At 46.6% G+C, this 17,012-nt stretch overlaps 1 protein-coding gene across 2 annotated transcripts in view; it reads right to left on the bottom strand.

Moving 5' to 3' along the window:
- Positions 1 to 17,012, bottom strand: part of MET (MET proto-oncogene, receptor tyrosine kinase) — a 134,644-nt gene that overhangs the window by 61,313 nt on the left and 56,319 nt on the right. For both annotated transcript variants that reach the window (XM_051847986.3, NM_001171040.1), the window contains 1 exon segment: positions 5,269 to 5,460. In XM_051847986.3, coding sequence (XP_051703946.3) covers positions 5,269 to 5,460 — 192 coding nt within the window.

Here is a 17,012-nt window from a genome sequence, read left to right as displayed (position 1 = left end):
ATCTGCACTTTCAAGGTACAATCCCTGATGCCCCTTGCTTCTTTCTTGCCTCAGGTTTACTACCTTCTTAGCATGCAAAGGAAATGAGTGTTTAATTAGAAAGAAACCAGAATATAAGGAGAAGAGTTATTTGTTACCACTAAGGTGAAAATTTAGTTTTTTGAATTAGGGGAAAAAACAGAAAACATTAGTAGTAGAAGAGATTGCTGATTGGTACAGACAGCCAGATTGAAAAGTAGGGGGCCAGTGCTATGGTCCAGCAGGTTAAGCCACTGCCTGAGAGGCAGGTTCAAGTCCCTGGCTACCCTGATTCCCATCCAGCTCCCTGCTAATGTGCCTGGGAGAGCAGCGGAAGACTCAGATGGAGTTTCTCATGCCTGGCTTCTGCCTGGCCCAGCCCTGGCTGTTATGGCCAATTGAGAAGTAAACCAGTGATGGAAGATTCTCTCTCTGCCTTTCAAATACATAAAATAGATTTTAAAAAAGAAAGGAAAAGAAAAGTGGTAAGACAACAGGCCAAGGGGCAGAAGCTGAATTGAATGAAGCTTTCCTCCCTTCTTTCCTTGACTCTTTTTTGGTAAAGAGGCCAGGAGTGTTTCTATACCAACCTGACTCTACAGAGGCCTGATACATCCAACTGGTAAACAGTGCTCCTCCTTACATAAGTACCGATACATGTGTTCCGTCTTTTTGAAATGAGTCAAAAATGAGTCAAAATGAGTCAATACCAGACTGAAAGAAAAACTCGAACATCTCAACACCAAATAAGCTAGGAAATCTTTTAAAAACTTTAAATAACCAACACCTTCAAATTAACATTCCAAATATACTGACTAAAGGATTAGCCAACCGATACACAGAGTATATCTTTTCTGAAATGATAAAAGTTTTAAAAATCTACTGGTCTGTATTTTTTTTTTAAAGATTTGTTTATTTGAAAGGTAGGTTACAGAGGGAGAAGAATAGAGACACAGAGAGAGAGATCCTTTTTTAAAGATTTATTTATTTGAAACGCAGAGTTACAGAGAGGCAGAGGGACACACAGAGAAAGAGGGGGGGGGAGGGGGACGGGGGAGGGGGAAGGAAGAGGGGGAGGGGGGGCGGGAGCGGGGGGGGGGAAGGGGGAAGGGGGGAGGGAAGGGAGAGGGAGGGAGTGAGGGAGAGAGGGAGGGAGGGAGAGAGGGAGAGAGGGAGAGAGGGAGAGAGGGAGAGAGGGAGAGAGGGAGAGAGGGAGAGGGAGAGGGAGAGAGAGAGAGAGAGAGAGAGAGAGGTTGGTCTTCCATCCACTAGTTCATTTTCAAGATGGCTACAATGGCCAGAGCTGCACTAATCTGAAGCCAGGAGCCAGGAGCTTCCTCTGGGTCTCCCATGCAGGTGCAAGGGTCCAAACACTGCTTTCCCAGATTCAGCAGAGAGCTGGATTGGAAGTGCAGCAGTCAGGACTCAAACTGACGCCCATATGGGATGCTGGCACTGCAGGCGGGGCTTTACCTGCTACACCACAGCGCCGGCCCCGAGACAGATCTTATATCTGCTGGTTCACTCCCCAAATGACTGCAACATCCAGGAGTGGACCACCCCAAAGTCAGGAGCTGGGAGTTTCTTCTGGGTCTCTCACATAGGTGCAGGGGCCCAAGCACTTGGGCCATCTTCTGCTGCTTTCTCAAGCACATTAGCAGTGCGCTGGATGAGAAGTGAAGCAGACACTGACTTGCCACAGAGGTGGCACAGGAACCAAACACATGTGGAATCAAGAGGTCAATAAATGAATGGATTCTTTTGACTGGAAGCGAGTCATTATTTTCTGCCCCCTGATTACTAGCATAATCCATAAACTATTAGCAAAGGACATCTATTTAGGTGATCCTTGAGTTTCCTCAGATGCAATAGTGTAGTTAAAGGCAGAAGAGGAAAAGGGTGATTAGTTGTAATGGGATCAGGGAGAGGAGAGAAGCGGGTATGGAGGAAGAGCAAGGATGATAACAAAGAGCCTAATGGTAGCTGTGAGGGTGCCCAGGCAGAGGCTGCTGCTGGCAGGCCAGCATGGGGCACACAGTAACAGTCCGGTGAATGTTTGTGGAGCTGAAGTTAAGACACATCTTGAAAGGGCCTGAGCACCCCGCCCCCATCCCTGATCCACTCACTCTCCCTGGCCTGACAGTCATGCACAAATATTTTAATAGCAATGCTCTGTGTTGAGAGATTAAAGGCCTCGTACAAGTGCTGTAAAAAAAAAAATCAAGCAAGCATTGTTTTGGATGTAGATTAGACGAAGAGCTTGGAAGGGGCTTGGAAGGGGAGACGTGGGCAATCCCTGTGATTATCCTGTGATCTTCATGAGAATCCCTCTCCCTTCTCCCCTCTCCCATGCAGCCATGCTCACTGTGCCAGTGTCCTCAGTCCTGTGCCTTTCTACACCCTTACCCCCGATTTGTAAAAAGGCACATTTTTCCCTGTTTACTGGTGCTGTTTTAAGTAGTTTATCACATTATTTTACTTCAAAGCATCCCGAGAGAGTGATCATACAAATTAAAACTAGTAAATCTATACTGGCATGGTACTGCAGATATAGACTCAAATATACACACACACATTAGCATATTTAGATGCAGCTGCACCTGTACAAGATAAGTCACACAAGTTTAAATGCTAGCAATGTGTCAAAAATGTCTTCTCTGCACACACATGATATTGTTAGCTAAACAATATAATTCTTTCTAATCAAATAACCACTGTGAAATACCTGATTCACTTTGCACCCAACAGCTGGGGCTGTGGCTGTGTTCCCAGAGAGCGCTGAATATAAGCACAATAGGAAGGGCAGAAACAGCTGCAAACTCTTGGGAGGAAAAATTCGCACAGCAACCTTGCCATTGGGCTTCAGGGTAGGAAGGAAATAAAATCATTTTGCTGTTCCTTTTCATGTGTGGCAGCTGTCTTTGGGAAAAAATTATATCCATTCTATTTTGTAACAGAAACTGCATAGTATTTATTAAATCATGAGTTCTAGAAACTTGGGTCTGGAAGAAGTTTTTGCATTTTGGTGCAGGCAAAACATTTACAGAACTTGGTAGGAAGTTACTGCTCTGACAGCTCTGGCTGAACATGCCACTATCTTTGCTCCACTCCTAACCACTCCTCCACCGTTATTTGCGGTAAACAAACTTGATTTCAGTGATGCTGAATGATCTTTCAAATGCTTTATGCTGATCTATATAAAACTTACTGGAATGGAATCGTCTTATACAAGTGTTAGAGAAACACTCACAGGAGCTGTGTGAGTCCCTATGGCTCTTTGCACATGCTATTGTTACCAGGTCAATGCTGGTCTTCCCTACTAAGATTCTAGAGCTTGAATGCAGGTTCAGCGCCACTGTTTCCTTTGCTCCACTCATTTGCCTAACAAAGCAAGGTCAATAGGTTTCCAGTAGATATCTGATGAATTAAGGTCACCTGGTTTAAAAAAAATTGGTGACACCAGTACTTTTCATAAAACAAGTATCTATTTATTTTTATGGACATACTATGGCTTTTGTTCTATAAATCATGGGAGATAAGAATAGAACATGTGCTGTAGCTTTTCGCATGAGACCGGTGCCTGACATATCACTTGGGTGGTAGACTCTGTATTCGATCTACCTATTTAAAAATAGGATTTCATTAGAATACTAGCATCTGGAAATAGGCCAGGAACTCTTTGATGTTAAAAACATTGTTAGATCTAAAGTAACTGTAGAAAGCTTATTACTATGAAACTGGATTGGTGAGATTATGGGCAATTTGGAAAAATAGAAAAGCAGAAATAAAGATAAAGGGAAGCAAACCAACATTGCAAAAATATTGCAAATTCAACAGATGCTATCCTCTCTCATCCTCCTCCAAGATCTATGGAATTTTACAGAGTACTATTAATGTAAATTAATAACACATATAAACACAAAATAACACTACGCATTTTCCAGGGATAATAGATATAGCCACAGTGCATGTCCACGTGGCAAGGGACTGGACATCCTTCTTTCAACTTTGAGAAGGTAAGAATACAGCTAAACTGTCAATATGGATGAGGTGTGTACAGCAGTTCTGGGATGGGGGACAGGAAGGAGGGGGAGAACAGACCTAGTAAGTTGTGAAGCAGAGGAGGAAGGGTGACCAGTGTGGGAAAACTTAGGTCACAGGATCTAGATGATTAGTTAGGAAGACTGTATTTACAACTTTGAAAAAATTCTACCAAGCCACTAGTACAAAAGAAACATGATTTATGGTTCTTACAATATGGAAATGACTGGTATCCAGACTGCTTTGAAGATATTGGTAATTTTTAAAAATGTGTTTTGCAAAAGAATAGAGATACAGGATGATAGATGGGCAAGGCCTGGGAAAACCCTGTCATCCTTACTGGGTGTACCACAACTCTCTGTCTGATCAGCACACCAACCTATCAGACAACTCTAAGTACAAGCATCTCCTTGTAAACAAAGTTTCAAGCACTCACAGAAATTCAGTATTTCTGTAGATATCATTGACATTCTGTGTTAATCAAGAATCTATTAATGAACTCATGTTGAAAGGACAGATAACTATTAAAGCAGTAAAATAAACCTAACACTAAAATCTAATTTTAATTTCTGCAAAGTGCTTTGATTCCTCTATCAAGTAAACATGGTAATTTCCATCAAGTTAGAAATGTGAAGTTTTATTGTATGGAAATATTGTTGCTGCCAATTAAAAACATTTCTTAATAAAATCCAGATTTTTTTTTAAAGTAGAGAACTTATTTGTGAGTGAGCCCACTGTTCTGTAGAATCAGAAGAGCCTGAATTACAATGGGGGTTTGATGACAGACTCCCTTCCTGACTGCTGCCAATATTTCTCAATGATGTGAATGTTTCTTCTCACGGAGACGCACGGTTCACACAATAGCTCCCCTTTGATCCGTAGCTTCCCTTGAGATAGGAAAACATGGCCTGGAAATACTGTAATTGTTTCATTTTTACTTTCCAAACATGTGACAGAATTTATGAATGGAAAAAAAAAATCTAAACCTTTCTGAACAAGAAAATTAAAGCAGCCACGTCCAAACTTTTGAAAGCTCCAAGAACTTAACACAAATAGGCTGTACACTTTGTAAAAAGTGGACTAGGTACCACTGTTTGGCTTTCCATGTGTGTCTCTAGCCTCTACAATGATTCAATAACTTACTGCAGAAACAAACATGGATTGCATACTACCAGACAGAACAGACAGCCATGCTTAGAAAGCACCCACCTGCATGAAACGACCCTCTGAGGTCCCGAGGTTAGCAATGGTGAGGTCGCCTTTAATGAAGGTGGAGATGGATGTTAAGAGGACTTGGTTGAACTGGCCCATGAATAAGTCCACACGCTGCAGCGCGGTGGTCAGCTCTGTACGGTATTCATCGCTGCGTGCCTCACAGTCTGACGAATTCCTCAAAAGTGTCTGGAATAAAATATGGTCATACAGTTAATGTAAGTCCAGATGCAAACAAGCTGGTCAGAAACTTTCCAGTGTGTCCTTTCAGAGCTCACAGTGGAATGGCAAGGACAACCGTGCAGAGACAAATAGCCCCAAATAGGCGTCTACATTTCTAGAGGCTGCAAAGGCTCCAGTTTCACCAGGCACTGCTGTGTACACATACACAGACTCTAGAATGGGGCAGACCTTGCTATCATGTTTTTTTTTTTTTTTTTTTTTTTTTTTTTTTTTTTTTGACAGGAAGAGTGGACAGTGAGAGAGAGAGAGACAGAGAGAAAGGTCTTCCTTTGCCGTTGGTTCACCCTCCAATGGCCGCCGCGGCCAGCGCGATGTGGCCGGCGCACCGCGCTGATCCGATGGCAGGAGCCAGGAGCCAGGTGCTTTTCCTGGTCTCCCATGGGGTGCAGGGCCCAAGCACCTGGGCCATCCTCCACTGCACTCCCGGGCCACAGCAGAGGGCTGGCCTGGAAGAGGGGCAACCGGGACAGAATCCGGCGCCCCGACCGGGACTAGAACCCGGTGTGCCGGCGCCGCTAGGCGGAGGATTAGCCTAGTGAGCCGCGGCGCCGGCCGCTATCATGTTTTTTTAAAAGACTGATTTTTATTTATTTGAAAGGCAGAGTTACAGAGAAAGAGAAGAGACAGTGTGTGTGCATGAGGCAGAGATCTTCCACTCGCCGGTTCACCCTGCAAGTGATCACAATAGTCAGGGCTGGACCAGGTTGAAGCCAGGAACTCACAACTCCATCTGGGTCTCCCACGTGGGTGCAAGGGCCCAAGTTCTTGTACCATCCTCTAGTGCCTTCCCAGGCACATTAGCAGGCAGATGGTTTGGAAGTGGAGCATCCCAGATACAAACTGGTACTCATAAGGAATGCTGGCATTGCAGGAGGTAGCTCAACCTGCTGTGCCACAACGCTGCCCCCTGCTATCCTCATTTGCACCATGGTTCAATACATAAATACATAGGGTAGTGTTTGACCTAGTGGTCACGATGCCAGTTAAGACACCTACATCCCATATCTGAGTGCCTGAATTCAAGTCCCAGCTTTGTTCCTGATACTAGCTTCCTGTTAATACATACCCTGGGAGGTAGCCAGTGAAGACTTAAGTACTTGGTTCCCCACCACCCATGAGGAGACCTGAATTGAGTTCCTGACGTCTGGCTTTGGCCTGAGCCAGCCCCAGCTGTTGCTGGCATTTGGAGAATGAGCTAGGGGATGCGAGATCTTTCTGTCTTGGTATTTCCTTCTCTGTTAAATAAAAAAACAAATGAATGCATAAACTTAGCTGATGCCATTACAACAAAAATAAAAGTTTAAATGTCTTAAACCTTGAAATAAAGGTGGCAAAAGTACCTGATATTATATTTTTAAAATTTTAATTTTAGAGGGAGAGGGAGGAGAAGGAGGGACAGAGAGAACAGGAGAAGGAAAGAGGGAGAAGGTAAGGGAGAAGAAGATAAGAGGAGGGAAAGACAGGAAGAGAAAATGCTTCCATCCACTAATTCATGCCCCAAATGCCCACAATGACCAGAACTGGGCTGGGATGAAGCCAGGAGGCAGGAGCCCAATCTTGGTCTCCAGTGTGGGTGGCAGGAACCCAGTTACTTGAGCCATCATCTGCTGCTGCCAAGGATCTGCACTGACAGAAAGCTGGAGTCAGGAGCCAGAGCTGGGATTTGAACCGAGGCACTCTGATACGAGACATGGGTGTCTTATCTGCCAGGCTAAACGCCTGCTCTGACTTTGTATTTTAAAGTACATGCCTTTGTGCATACACGTACAGAGGGGCTATGTGGAATGGTGTTTAACAGATAACTGATGGGTAAGCATAGCCCACAGACCCAGGGGCAGCATCAAATCCTGGTTCCAATGCTCAGTTTTATGTAATTTCTGCCCTCTTTCTGCATTTGGAACTTTATGCCACCTGCGATTTATCTCTCATCTGTAAAATAGGTGGAATTGTAAAACAGCACCTAGATTATAGGGTGGCTATAAAGATTAAATAAACTACTCCACTAATCTATTTAAGTAGAACCCAGCACATCCAGAAAACCACTTTAGGATCCAGCTGACCAAAAGGCAATTATCACTCAATCTGGTAGCCACCCTTTAGGTTCAACCTCAAATGGAAGGCTTTTAAAAAATTCTGTTCAGTAACAGGGGACTGTTAAGTGCTGTGCAGCCCTCCCTTCACCCGACACTCCATTCTGTGGTTTTCCTTCCTCCTCTCAGACCACAGCATTTATGTCTCCATTGCCAGGGCCATCCAAGCCTGGCTGTCAGGGTTGCGGCTGCTCAAGGCTGCTGCACTCACACTCGGTACTCTCCCCAGGCGGCCTCACATTTGTGTCTCCACTCACAGGTCAAGAGACCTCAGGCTCCACCCGACCAAAGCAGAAACCACAAACTTCCCCTGTCTGCCCACGATACCAGGCACCACTGAACAGCTCCGCCTCTCCTCAAGGTGCTCAAGTAGAAATCTAAGTGTCACCCCTGAATCCTCCCTTCTCCTCAGTCCCCAAGCACAGGCCATCATCAATTCTTACCAGCCTCACTTCTTCTTCTTCTTCTTTTTTTTTTTTTGACAGGCAGAGTTAGACAGTGAGAGAGAGAGAGAGACAGAGAGAAAGGTCTTTCTTCCATTGGTTCACCCCCCAAATGGCTGATACGGCTGGTGCTGTGCCGATCCGAAGGCAGGAGCCAAGTGTTTCTTCCTGGTCTCCCATGCGGGTGCAGGGCCCAAGCACTTGGGCCATCCTCCACTGTACTCCTGGGCCACAGCAGAGAGCTGGACTGAAAGAGGAGCAACCGAGACAGATTCCGGCACCCAACTGGGACTAGAACCCGGTGTGCCAGCGCCACAGGCAGAGGATTAGCCTAGTGTGCTGCGGCACTAGCCCCAGCCTCACTTCCTAAACATCTCAATGTCTTTATCTCCATTACCACAATCTTCATCCTGGCCATCCTGTCTCTTCTTGGGTAATGCCCCCACCATATCCACAGTCATATTTGCCAGGTTCTGTTCTCCACATTAAAAATACAAATCTGATCATGTCTCTGTCTAACACACTTAATGCTCCCCATGGCTCTTCAGATAAAGGGCAGCATCTTCAACGTGGCCTGCAGGGCTTCACATCCCCTGGACGCTGGCCACCTTTTCCAGACCTGTACCTTTTGTACTCCAGTGAATGGGACTTCTTTCAGTTCTCCGAACAGCCCACCTGTCTTCCCATGAAGGGCCTTTGCATGTGCTGTTCCCTGTGCTGCCAATGCTCCTTCCACCTCCACGCACCTTGCCATGTCCTTCATACCTCAGCACATTTCCATTTTCTCAGGACACCTGCCCTGATCCCAATATTACAGTGAAATGCTTCTAGTACAGATTCTCATGACACCTTTAACCTGTGTCTCATAGCATAGCATAACAGCTGGAACATAATACTAGTTTCTGTGACAATATGGTCTGAGACTTCTCCCAAATGATTATCTTCTTTTACCCTCCTTGGTCACCACCACATTAACAGTAGATTAAGCAGCACACATAGTAGCTATTTGATAAGTATGAACTGAATGAATGAACAGGTAAGTGGATCAGTTATGGTTAGAAGATGGGTGATGAGAGTGGAGGTATCTTATTTATTTATTTGAAAGTCAGCGTTACACACACACACACACACACACACAGAGACAGAGAGAGACAGAGAGAGAGAGAGAGAGGGAGGGAGGAGGGAGGGAGAGGAGACAGGTCTTGCATCCAATGGTTTACTCCCCAGTTGGCTGCAACAGCCGGAGCTGCGCCGATCCGCAGTCAGGAGCCAGGAGCCTATTCCGGGTCTCCCATGTGGGTGCAGGGGCCCAATGACTTTGGCCATCTTCTACTGCTTTCCCAGGCCATAGCAGAGAGCTGGATTGGAAGCAGAGCATCTGGGACTCGAACTGGCACCCATATGGGATGCCAGTTCTTTAGGCAGGGTGTTAACCCGCTGTGCCACAGCACCGGTCCCTCAACAAGTATTATTAAAGATACTTCCCCTGTCCTCAGGAATAAGGGCAGTTAAGGGTTTATGAGGGGGCCAGTGTTGTGGCACAGTGAGCTAAGCTGCCACCTGCAAGGCTGGCGGCCCATACTGGAGCACTTGTTTGAACCTTTGTTGTTCCACTTCTCATCCTGCTTCCTTCTAATGCACCTGGGAAGGCAGCAGAGGATGGCCCAAGTGCTTGCACCCCTTCCACCCATGTGGGAGACCAGAATGGAGCTCAGGGCTCTTGGTTTCGGCCTGGACCAGCCCCTGTCATTCAGTCCATTTGGAAAGTGAACCAGGGGATGGAAGATTGATCTCTTTCTCCCTCTGCCAATCTGCCTTTCAAATAAATAAACAAAAAAATTTATTAAACTAATGAATCTGAATCTGAAAATGGGTGTGGGGGAATATATTAAGGAAAATGAAGTCTAATCTGAAAGAAAAAGTTCATTCTTCACATCTTGGTATGTCACTGGAAGTCCAGAAAAATGACTGGGATGTTAGAAATTGTTATTTTTTCCTATTATTTGGTGTATTACATTTTGTATACCAAATATATATATACCAATTGTAAAATACCAAAAGAATATATTACATTTTGAACCACGTTGCTGTTTAAGAACAAATATAAACTCAGCTTTCCCTCTATAATTACTTTATTCTGTAAGGTCAAAATCTGTCACCTGGCGTGCAAAGTTCTTCAATTTCTAACTAAAAACCATCTAAAGTGCTTGATCTCATATATCAGCAACTATTTCAAGTGTAATAAATTGATAAACTGAGTCCAAGATACTAAATTTGACTCTTCTAATTAAAATGTTTTAGACATTTATTTTGATATATAGATGAGTGCAATTACATGATTTAATCAGAATCTTTTCTTCACTAAAGTACTACAGATTACTTCAAGGAGCAGCAGATAACTGACATGTCCCAGCAACTGAGTAGTAATCGATTAATTGATAATTGAGTTTCTATTGGGGATCGATCATCCATTTTGCTGAGATACTCAGGGCTGAGGGAAACTGCTTAAAGGGCAAAGGCCAATTTTCACCCAAAGGCCATCTGAGAGTCATGCTTTGGTTGGAGGTTTATCCTGTCTCTTGTTAGTGCTTTCTCTTTTTCTTCATGCCCCATCTGGCATCTGCAGGAACATTAAAGTCTCAGACTTGATGTGGGGTACAGAGCTGGTGGACAAATGATGGATTCACCGAGATGTAAAAACAATGTGCTATGTGTGGAGCGAGGAGTCTTTGATCATAAACTATCAGCAGCTTCTATCAACAAGACAGGAATTGTCTTATCTTTTATCCCCAGTGCCCTGTATTGTGCCTAGCATACAGTAGGTACTTAATAACAGTCTGATGAAAGCTTAATGCAACAGCAAAGCTGTTTAGAGATAAAGCCCATTACCTACGCAGGTTGCACTGTGGTCTGACTCCCTGAGTGGGGTGAGCAGGGGAATGGAGTGGCATGTGTTACAAGTGTCTCTGTAGAGTCCACAAGCCTGGGGCAATTTGTGGGTCTTTTCAAGGAGAGGAAGAGCAATACAACTGGGTCTTTAGCCTCTCTGCACCTGCTTCACACAGGTAAGGCATACACGCGGAACTTGCACCTAACTTAATGCAAAATTTACATTGTGCACTTCTGAGCTTCTCCTTCAGGAAACAGAAAGGTCTCTAAATGGGACCTTCTTAGGACTGAGAGGATCCAGTTAAGCCTCCACTGGCCCCAAATATAATTCCTGAGTACAGGGACATTGCATAATGTTGGAATAGGTTTTACAGAACTTCTTGATCCTGAAAAATTGTGCAATTTGGAGCCCAAAACAAATACCCTGTCAGGTTCAGGTGGCACTCAAATTTCATAAGCCGGGGACACAGACCTTTTGCTTTTTCATTCTCCCCCTTAGCTGAGATCTGCAGGGCAGGGGTGGGGACACTGACTTGGAGGTATAAGCAAAGGGTGACACTGAAGCATTCACTTCGGGGGAGTGGCCTCTCCTTGTCTCTTTTCCACTGAGAATGCTGACAAACTCAACCACTGGGACCAGGGTGGCAGGAACTGGCTTACAGAGCTGCACGCTGCCTTTGAGGAATAACAGCACAGGCAGCCTTGGTTTAAGCTCTCAGCATTGCAGAGGTAAAGCACTGTGCAAATACAACTAAATCTCAGTCTGATTTGCTGTGTCCCCTAAAGCAAAAGAGTCAATGTGTCTGCTGTTCATTCGTGCCCGGAGAATGGGGCTGCTGCTTCTCAGTACCGTACACACAGTTCCTGAGTGTGGCATGTGGAGTGGAACTCCATCCTCTGGAAGAGCAACCTGCTGCCAGTGCTCGCCTTGCTATTTGTGCTTCCCTAAAGCCAGGAGGTCTTGTGCTTTGGGGTAAAGCTGAGTGTGGGCGGTGGCAAGCAGTTGTCTGGGAGAGCAGCTGCTTTGGGAAGCTGCAGAAGAGTACACAGCAGGTGCACACCTGCTCCTGAAGGGAGCCAGACTGCCTTGCTCCTACAGGGAGGGAGGGAGGGAGGGAGGGAGGGAGGGAAGAAAACAACTTTACCCTCTACCTGCATGTGCCAGGCACTGAACTGGGCATTTTCATGTTCAAGAAGAGTCATGACAGGCCTGTGAGGTTTTCTCACACTCAGTTTTAGGAATGATGAGACTCAGGGCTGCTGAGGGCTTGGTCACAGAGCCCAGGACCTGTCGCTCCCCCTCTTCGTGGAGGAGCAACACTGAACCCTGCGCTGTTCTTTCTGTCTGCTCGGCCTTCCCCGGGTTTGCTGCTGGTTCTTCCCGGGTTGGCTACTATCCCTTCCACCTCCGTGGAAGGGCAGTTCCCCCTGGCCACATTCCCCACTTCCGCAGGGGAGCGGCACACCGCCGGCCGGCTTTCTTCGGGGGCTGCACGGGTTCCCTTAGATGTTCCCCATAGATGTTCCTGGTGCATGCCGTCTCTCTCCTCCTTTATAGTCCTCCTCCGCCAATCCCAACTCGGCTGCCCACACGCCGAGTACGCTGCTCTCCAATCAGGAGCAAGTCCTACAGTTTATTAGTTGAACTGGAGGCAGCTGTGCGGAAGCTGTTTACTTCTCTCCCAGCGCCATTTTGTGGGAGAGCAGATGCATAGAATAAGTCTTAATTCGAGTAACTTAGTCTAGTCCGGATTGCTCCCCACAGATCCCCCTTTCTTTTTATTTTTGGCGTTGATACGCGCCTGTCTTCGGTGTCCCGCGGCACACACTCTGCTCTACTTGCTAGAGTTGCCACAGGCTCTTACAAGTCCTATCAATCAGGAAAACCGAATCCGGGTCCTCTCTTCGCCATGTTGTGAGGAGGTTTTTAGGCGCTGATGCGTGCCTGTGTTCGGTGCCCTGCAGCGCATGCTCTGCTCTGCCTGCAGGGGACTTACAAGCCCTATCAGGCAAACCGAATCCAAGCCTTCTCATTGCCTTATTGTGGGGGAGACTTATTAGTGTTGGTTCGTGCCTATCTTCGGTGACCTGCAGCTCATACTCTGGTCGAGCTGCTTGCTGGCGCTTACCGCCTTAAATCAGGCAGACCGAATCCAAGCCTCCTAATTGTTACATTGTGGGGAAGCCTTACTGATGTTAATTCGTGCCTGTCTTCGGTGACCTGCGGCGCATAAGCTGCTAGCTGCCCGCAGGTGCTCATCGCCTCACTTGATTAGGCAGACCGAATCCAAGCTCTCACATTGCAGTGTTGTAGGGAGGCCTTTTTATTTCTCTATTTCTCTATCTCCGGGCATTCCTATTTCTCCCATTTTACTTCTATCTTCCAGCATTCCTATTTTTCTCACTTTACTTCTAAACTTCTGTTTCTCTTATCCCTGCGGCTTCCCGCTCTCATTCTTATCCCCGCGGCTTCCCGGCTGCGCCCGCCCCGAGGCTGCTTCTCGGCGGCTTCCCGGCTGAGCCGCTTCAGCCCGCGCTTCTCCGATCTGCGCGGCTTCCCGGCTTTGCGCGGCTTCCCGGCGCCTCGCCCCGCGGCAGCTTCACGGCTCTGCGCGGCTTCCCGGCGCCTCGCCCCGCCGGCGGGTTCCCGGCTCTGCGCGCACGCTCCGCGGTCTCCACGCACTTCGCGCCCGCACCACGGCCTCGCGCCAACGCCCCGTGCTCTCTCTGCACGCGGCGGCTTCCGCGAATGTTTCCGCCACCACCGGCATTCAGTCCAAGTTCCCCGGACTAACCTGGCGAATCCTGGCGGCCCACGTCTCTGCCTCTGGTTCCAGATCTTCGCCTCTTGCTCCCCGGGGTGACTTGAAGAATTCCAAGGTGGCTTGGCCTGCACTCGCGGCTTCATCCTCCCTAACATTTTTCTCTACCCGGCATGCTTCCCCAAGTTTTCTTCCAACAATATTCCTCTCATTTCTCCTGGCTTCTCCCCACAGTCCGTATCCAAGTCTAAGTTTCTTATAGGTTTCACTTTCACTTTCAACCTGCAGTCCGTATCTAAGTCTAAGTTTCTTCTTGCTTTCACTTTAAATCCTAACTTCTTTCCCACAGTCCATATCCGAGTCTATGCCTAGGCTTTCAATAGCTTCTGCCGGCACCTTTCTCATCCGGCTTTCCCCTAGGCTCTTTGCTAGTCTCTCTCTCCGGTATTTTCCTGCTTCTTCCCGTTTCTTCCCTCCTAAGTTTCCTATCCGTCCTAGGTTTTCTAATCCGAGTCAGGTTTCCTATCCGAGTCACGGCACCATTATGTCGCTCCCCCTCTTCGTGGAGGAACGACACAGGACCCTGCCTAGGCTTCATATCCGAGTCACGGCACCATTATGTCGCTCCCCCTCTTCGTGGAGGAGCAACACTGAACCCTGCGCTGTTCTTTCTGTCTGCTCGGCCTTCCCCGGGTTTGCTGCTGGTTCTTCCCGGGTTGGCTACTATCCCTTCCACCTCCGTGGAAGGGCAGTTCCCCCTGGCCACATTCCCCACTTCCGCAGGGGAGCGGCACACCGCCGGCCGGCTTTCTTCGGGGGCTGCACGGGTTCCCTTAGATGTTCCCCATAGATGTTCCTGGTGCATGCCGTCTCTCTCCTCCTTTATAGTCCTCCTCCGCCAATCCCAACTCGGCTGCCCACACGCCGAGTACGCTGCTCTCCAATCAGGAGCAAGTCCTACAGTTTATTAGTTGAACTGGAGGCAGCTGTGCGGAAGCTGTTTACTTCTCTCCCAGCGCCATTTTGTGGGAGAGCAGATGCATAGAATAAGTCTTAATTCGAGTAACTTAGTCTAGTCCGGATTGCTCCCCACAAGGACCCACTGGAACAGACATGGAAATCCAGGTCTCTCTGGCTCTCAGGCTCATGAGTTTCTCTTGCTGCTATTTACCAGTGTGGGCAATGTTCTGAGGGTTGCACAACTACAGAAATGGAAAAGGCTGGATGTTATTTCACTCCCGTTCCTCAGTGTAAGGCTGGAAGCAAACATTATTTTCCGCACAACAGCAGAGAGATAACCACTAGCATCTTGGGCTGTATTAACCATCTTGACTCTCAAATCTCTCCTTGTTACATGTTTTGGTTAATGAACATGACCATGCTTGCATGCAGGTGACTTTCAAATTTCAGTCATCACCAATTCCTCCTTCTCTAGCACTGCCCACATGCAACCAGTTGCTAAGTCTGGCTATGCCCTGTCCACAGTGCTACTCTGGGGCAGCCCTGCCAGCTGCCCCTGTATCCCTTCCTGGCCCTGGCTGGGTACTTCTTAACTGGCCTTGAGTCTCCCAACTCCTCTACTGTAATGCAGTCACCAGCTGTCATTTCCTTCCCCAAAATTTCAGTGGGTTCTTGAAGGCCCACAGGAAAAAAATCCCAACTCCTTAATACAGCACTCAAATCTGCTTTGATTTGTCTTTTTAGTCTTTTAGCCCTTAAGGTGTTAGATTGGATGACCTTCTAGTATACCATATTAATTTTGTGGCTACCCTGACAGGGGAGATGCTCTACCTCCCACTTGTCATTGACACTTGTTCCTTGATCACAAAAACCCGAAGCTTGGCACTTTTCTAAAATCTCCTTATGATGGATTTTCAGGAAATTATTCACTTAATTTATTTGAAAAGCAGAAGCACACACACACACACAATCTCCCATCCTGTGGTTCACTACTCAAATGCCTGCAACAGCAGGGGCTACAAGTCAGGCAGTGGGAACTCAATGTGGGTGGTAGGGATACACACTGTGCACTTCCCAGGTTGCACGTGAGCAGAAAGCTGGAATCGGCAGCAGAGCTGGGACTGGAACCAGGAACTCCACTATGGGACGTGGGTGTCCCAAGCAGAGTCTTAATCAGTAAGCTGAACGCCCCGCCCCATGAGAGGTCTTCTGAATGGGAGAAGTAATGTGTTCTATTGGGCGGGAATGGGGAGACAGTGACAAGGAATGAGGTGGATAATGAAAGGGTGCAAGAAAATGCCAGATGGCTTCAAATATTTGAGTCAAAAGAGAAAAAGAAGAGAAAACATTCACCCAGGACACGTGCTCAGGCCTACACATATGTTGAGTGCAACCACAGGCAGAGGACAGATGATGATACACTTCCCCACTGCTGTTTACCCGCTCTCCTGGGGGCAGTGAGTACTACTGGATGGGCCACACAGCGGCTTTAAAGGCACTGGTCATGTTCCTTTTTTATAGCCTGGTGGTAGAAACCTTATTTTTCATGTATGAAGTTACCTTAAAAGTTCATGGAAAAATAGCACTCCAGTTTATTTGGGTGCAAAAATTTTTGAGATTCATTCTTTTTTTCATAATATGCATTTTCTATGATGTTTGTGAATATCCCTTGTATGCATGGATTTCAATTGTTTACACAAAAAATAAATATATTTTAATTTCATTTTCCATGAAATTTTTCAAATACCCTCATGTGTACATGCACACATATAAATATATATGTGTGTACATGGTATACAAACATTCCTCACACTGCATCATGTTTCTTATTTACATACTCCTATGGTATTTCAGTGGCAAACCAACACCCATGGCCTAAGGACTTGCAGGAAAGAATAAAAGCACCCCTAAGGGTCACGGTTGGCTCTATTCCAGCTGGGCTTTGATGAGCTGCGTGACCTCAGGCAAATAATTTGCTTCTCTCTGGTCCCAGCTTTTTTTTTTTTTTTTTTTTTTACTTATTTGATGAACATTTGTGTCTAGTGTTTACAATGTGTCTGGCTGTTCTAAGCACTGTATAAATATTAATTCACTGAGTTGCATAACAAGATTAGGAAGAACCAAGGCACTGAGTGGTCACAGTGCAGGAGGGGCTGAGTGAAGGGATTCCGAAGTTCTTTCCTAGCTCTACAGATGGCTTCCAAAGGCTTCTCCCGGCTTGCAGTCACTCACTGCCAACAGCCCACTGTCAGAGGAAACCACTACTCGGGTTGTCTACATTACCCAATGAGGAAATAATTTCTATCTTCCAACTGGCAGAGGCTCCCTCCAATCTAAATGGATTCTGGATTTTT

This window comes from Oryctolagus cuniculus, chromosome 3, assembly GCF_051225735.1.
Source record: "Oryctolagus cuniculus isolate XC-2025 breed Fujian yellow rabbit chromosome 3, ASM5122573v1, whole genome shotgun sequence".
NCBI lineage: Eukaryota > Metazoa > Chordata > Mammalia > Lagomorpha > Leporidae > Oryctolagus > Oryctolagus cuniculus.
This window is presented reverse-complemented; position numbering and strand designations above follow the sequence as displayed.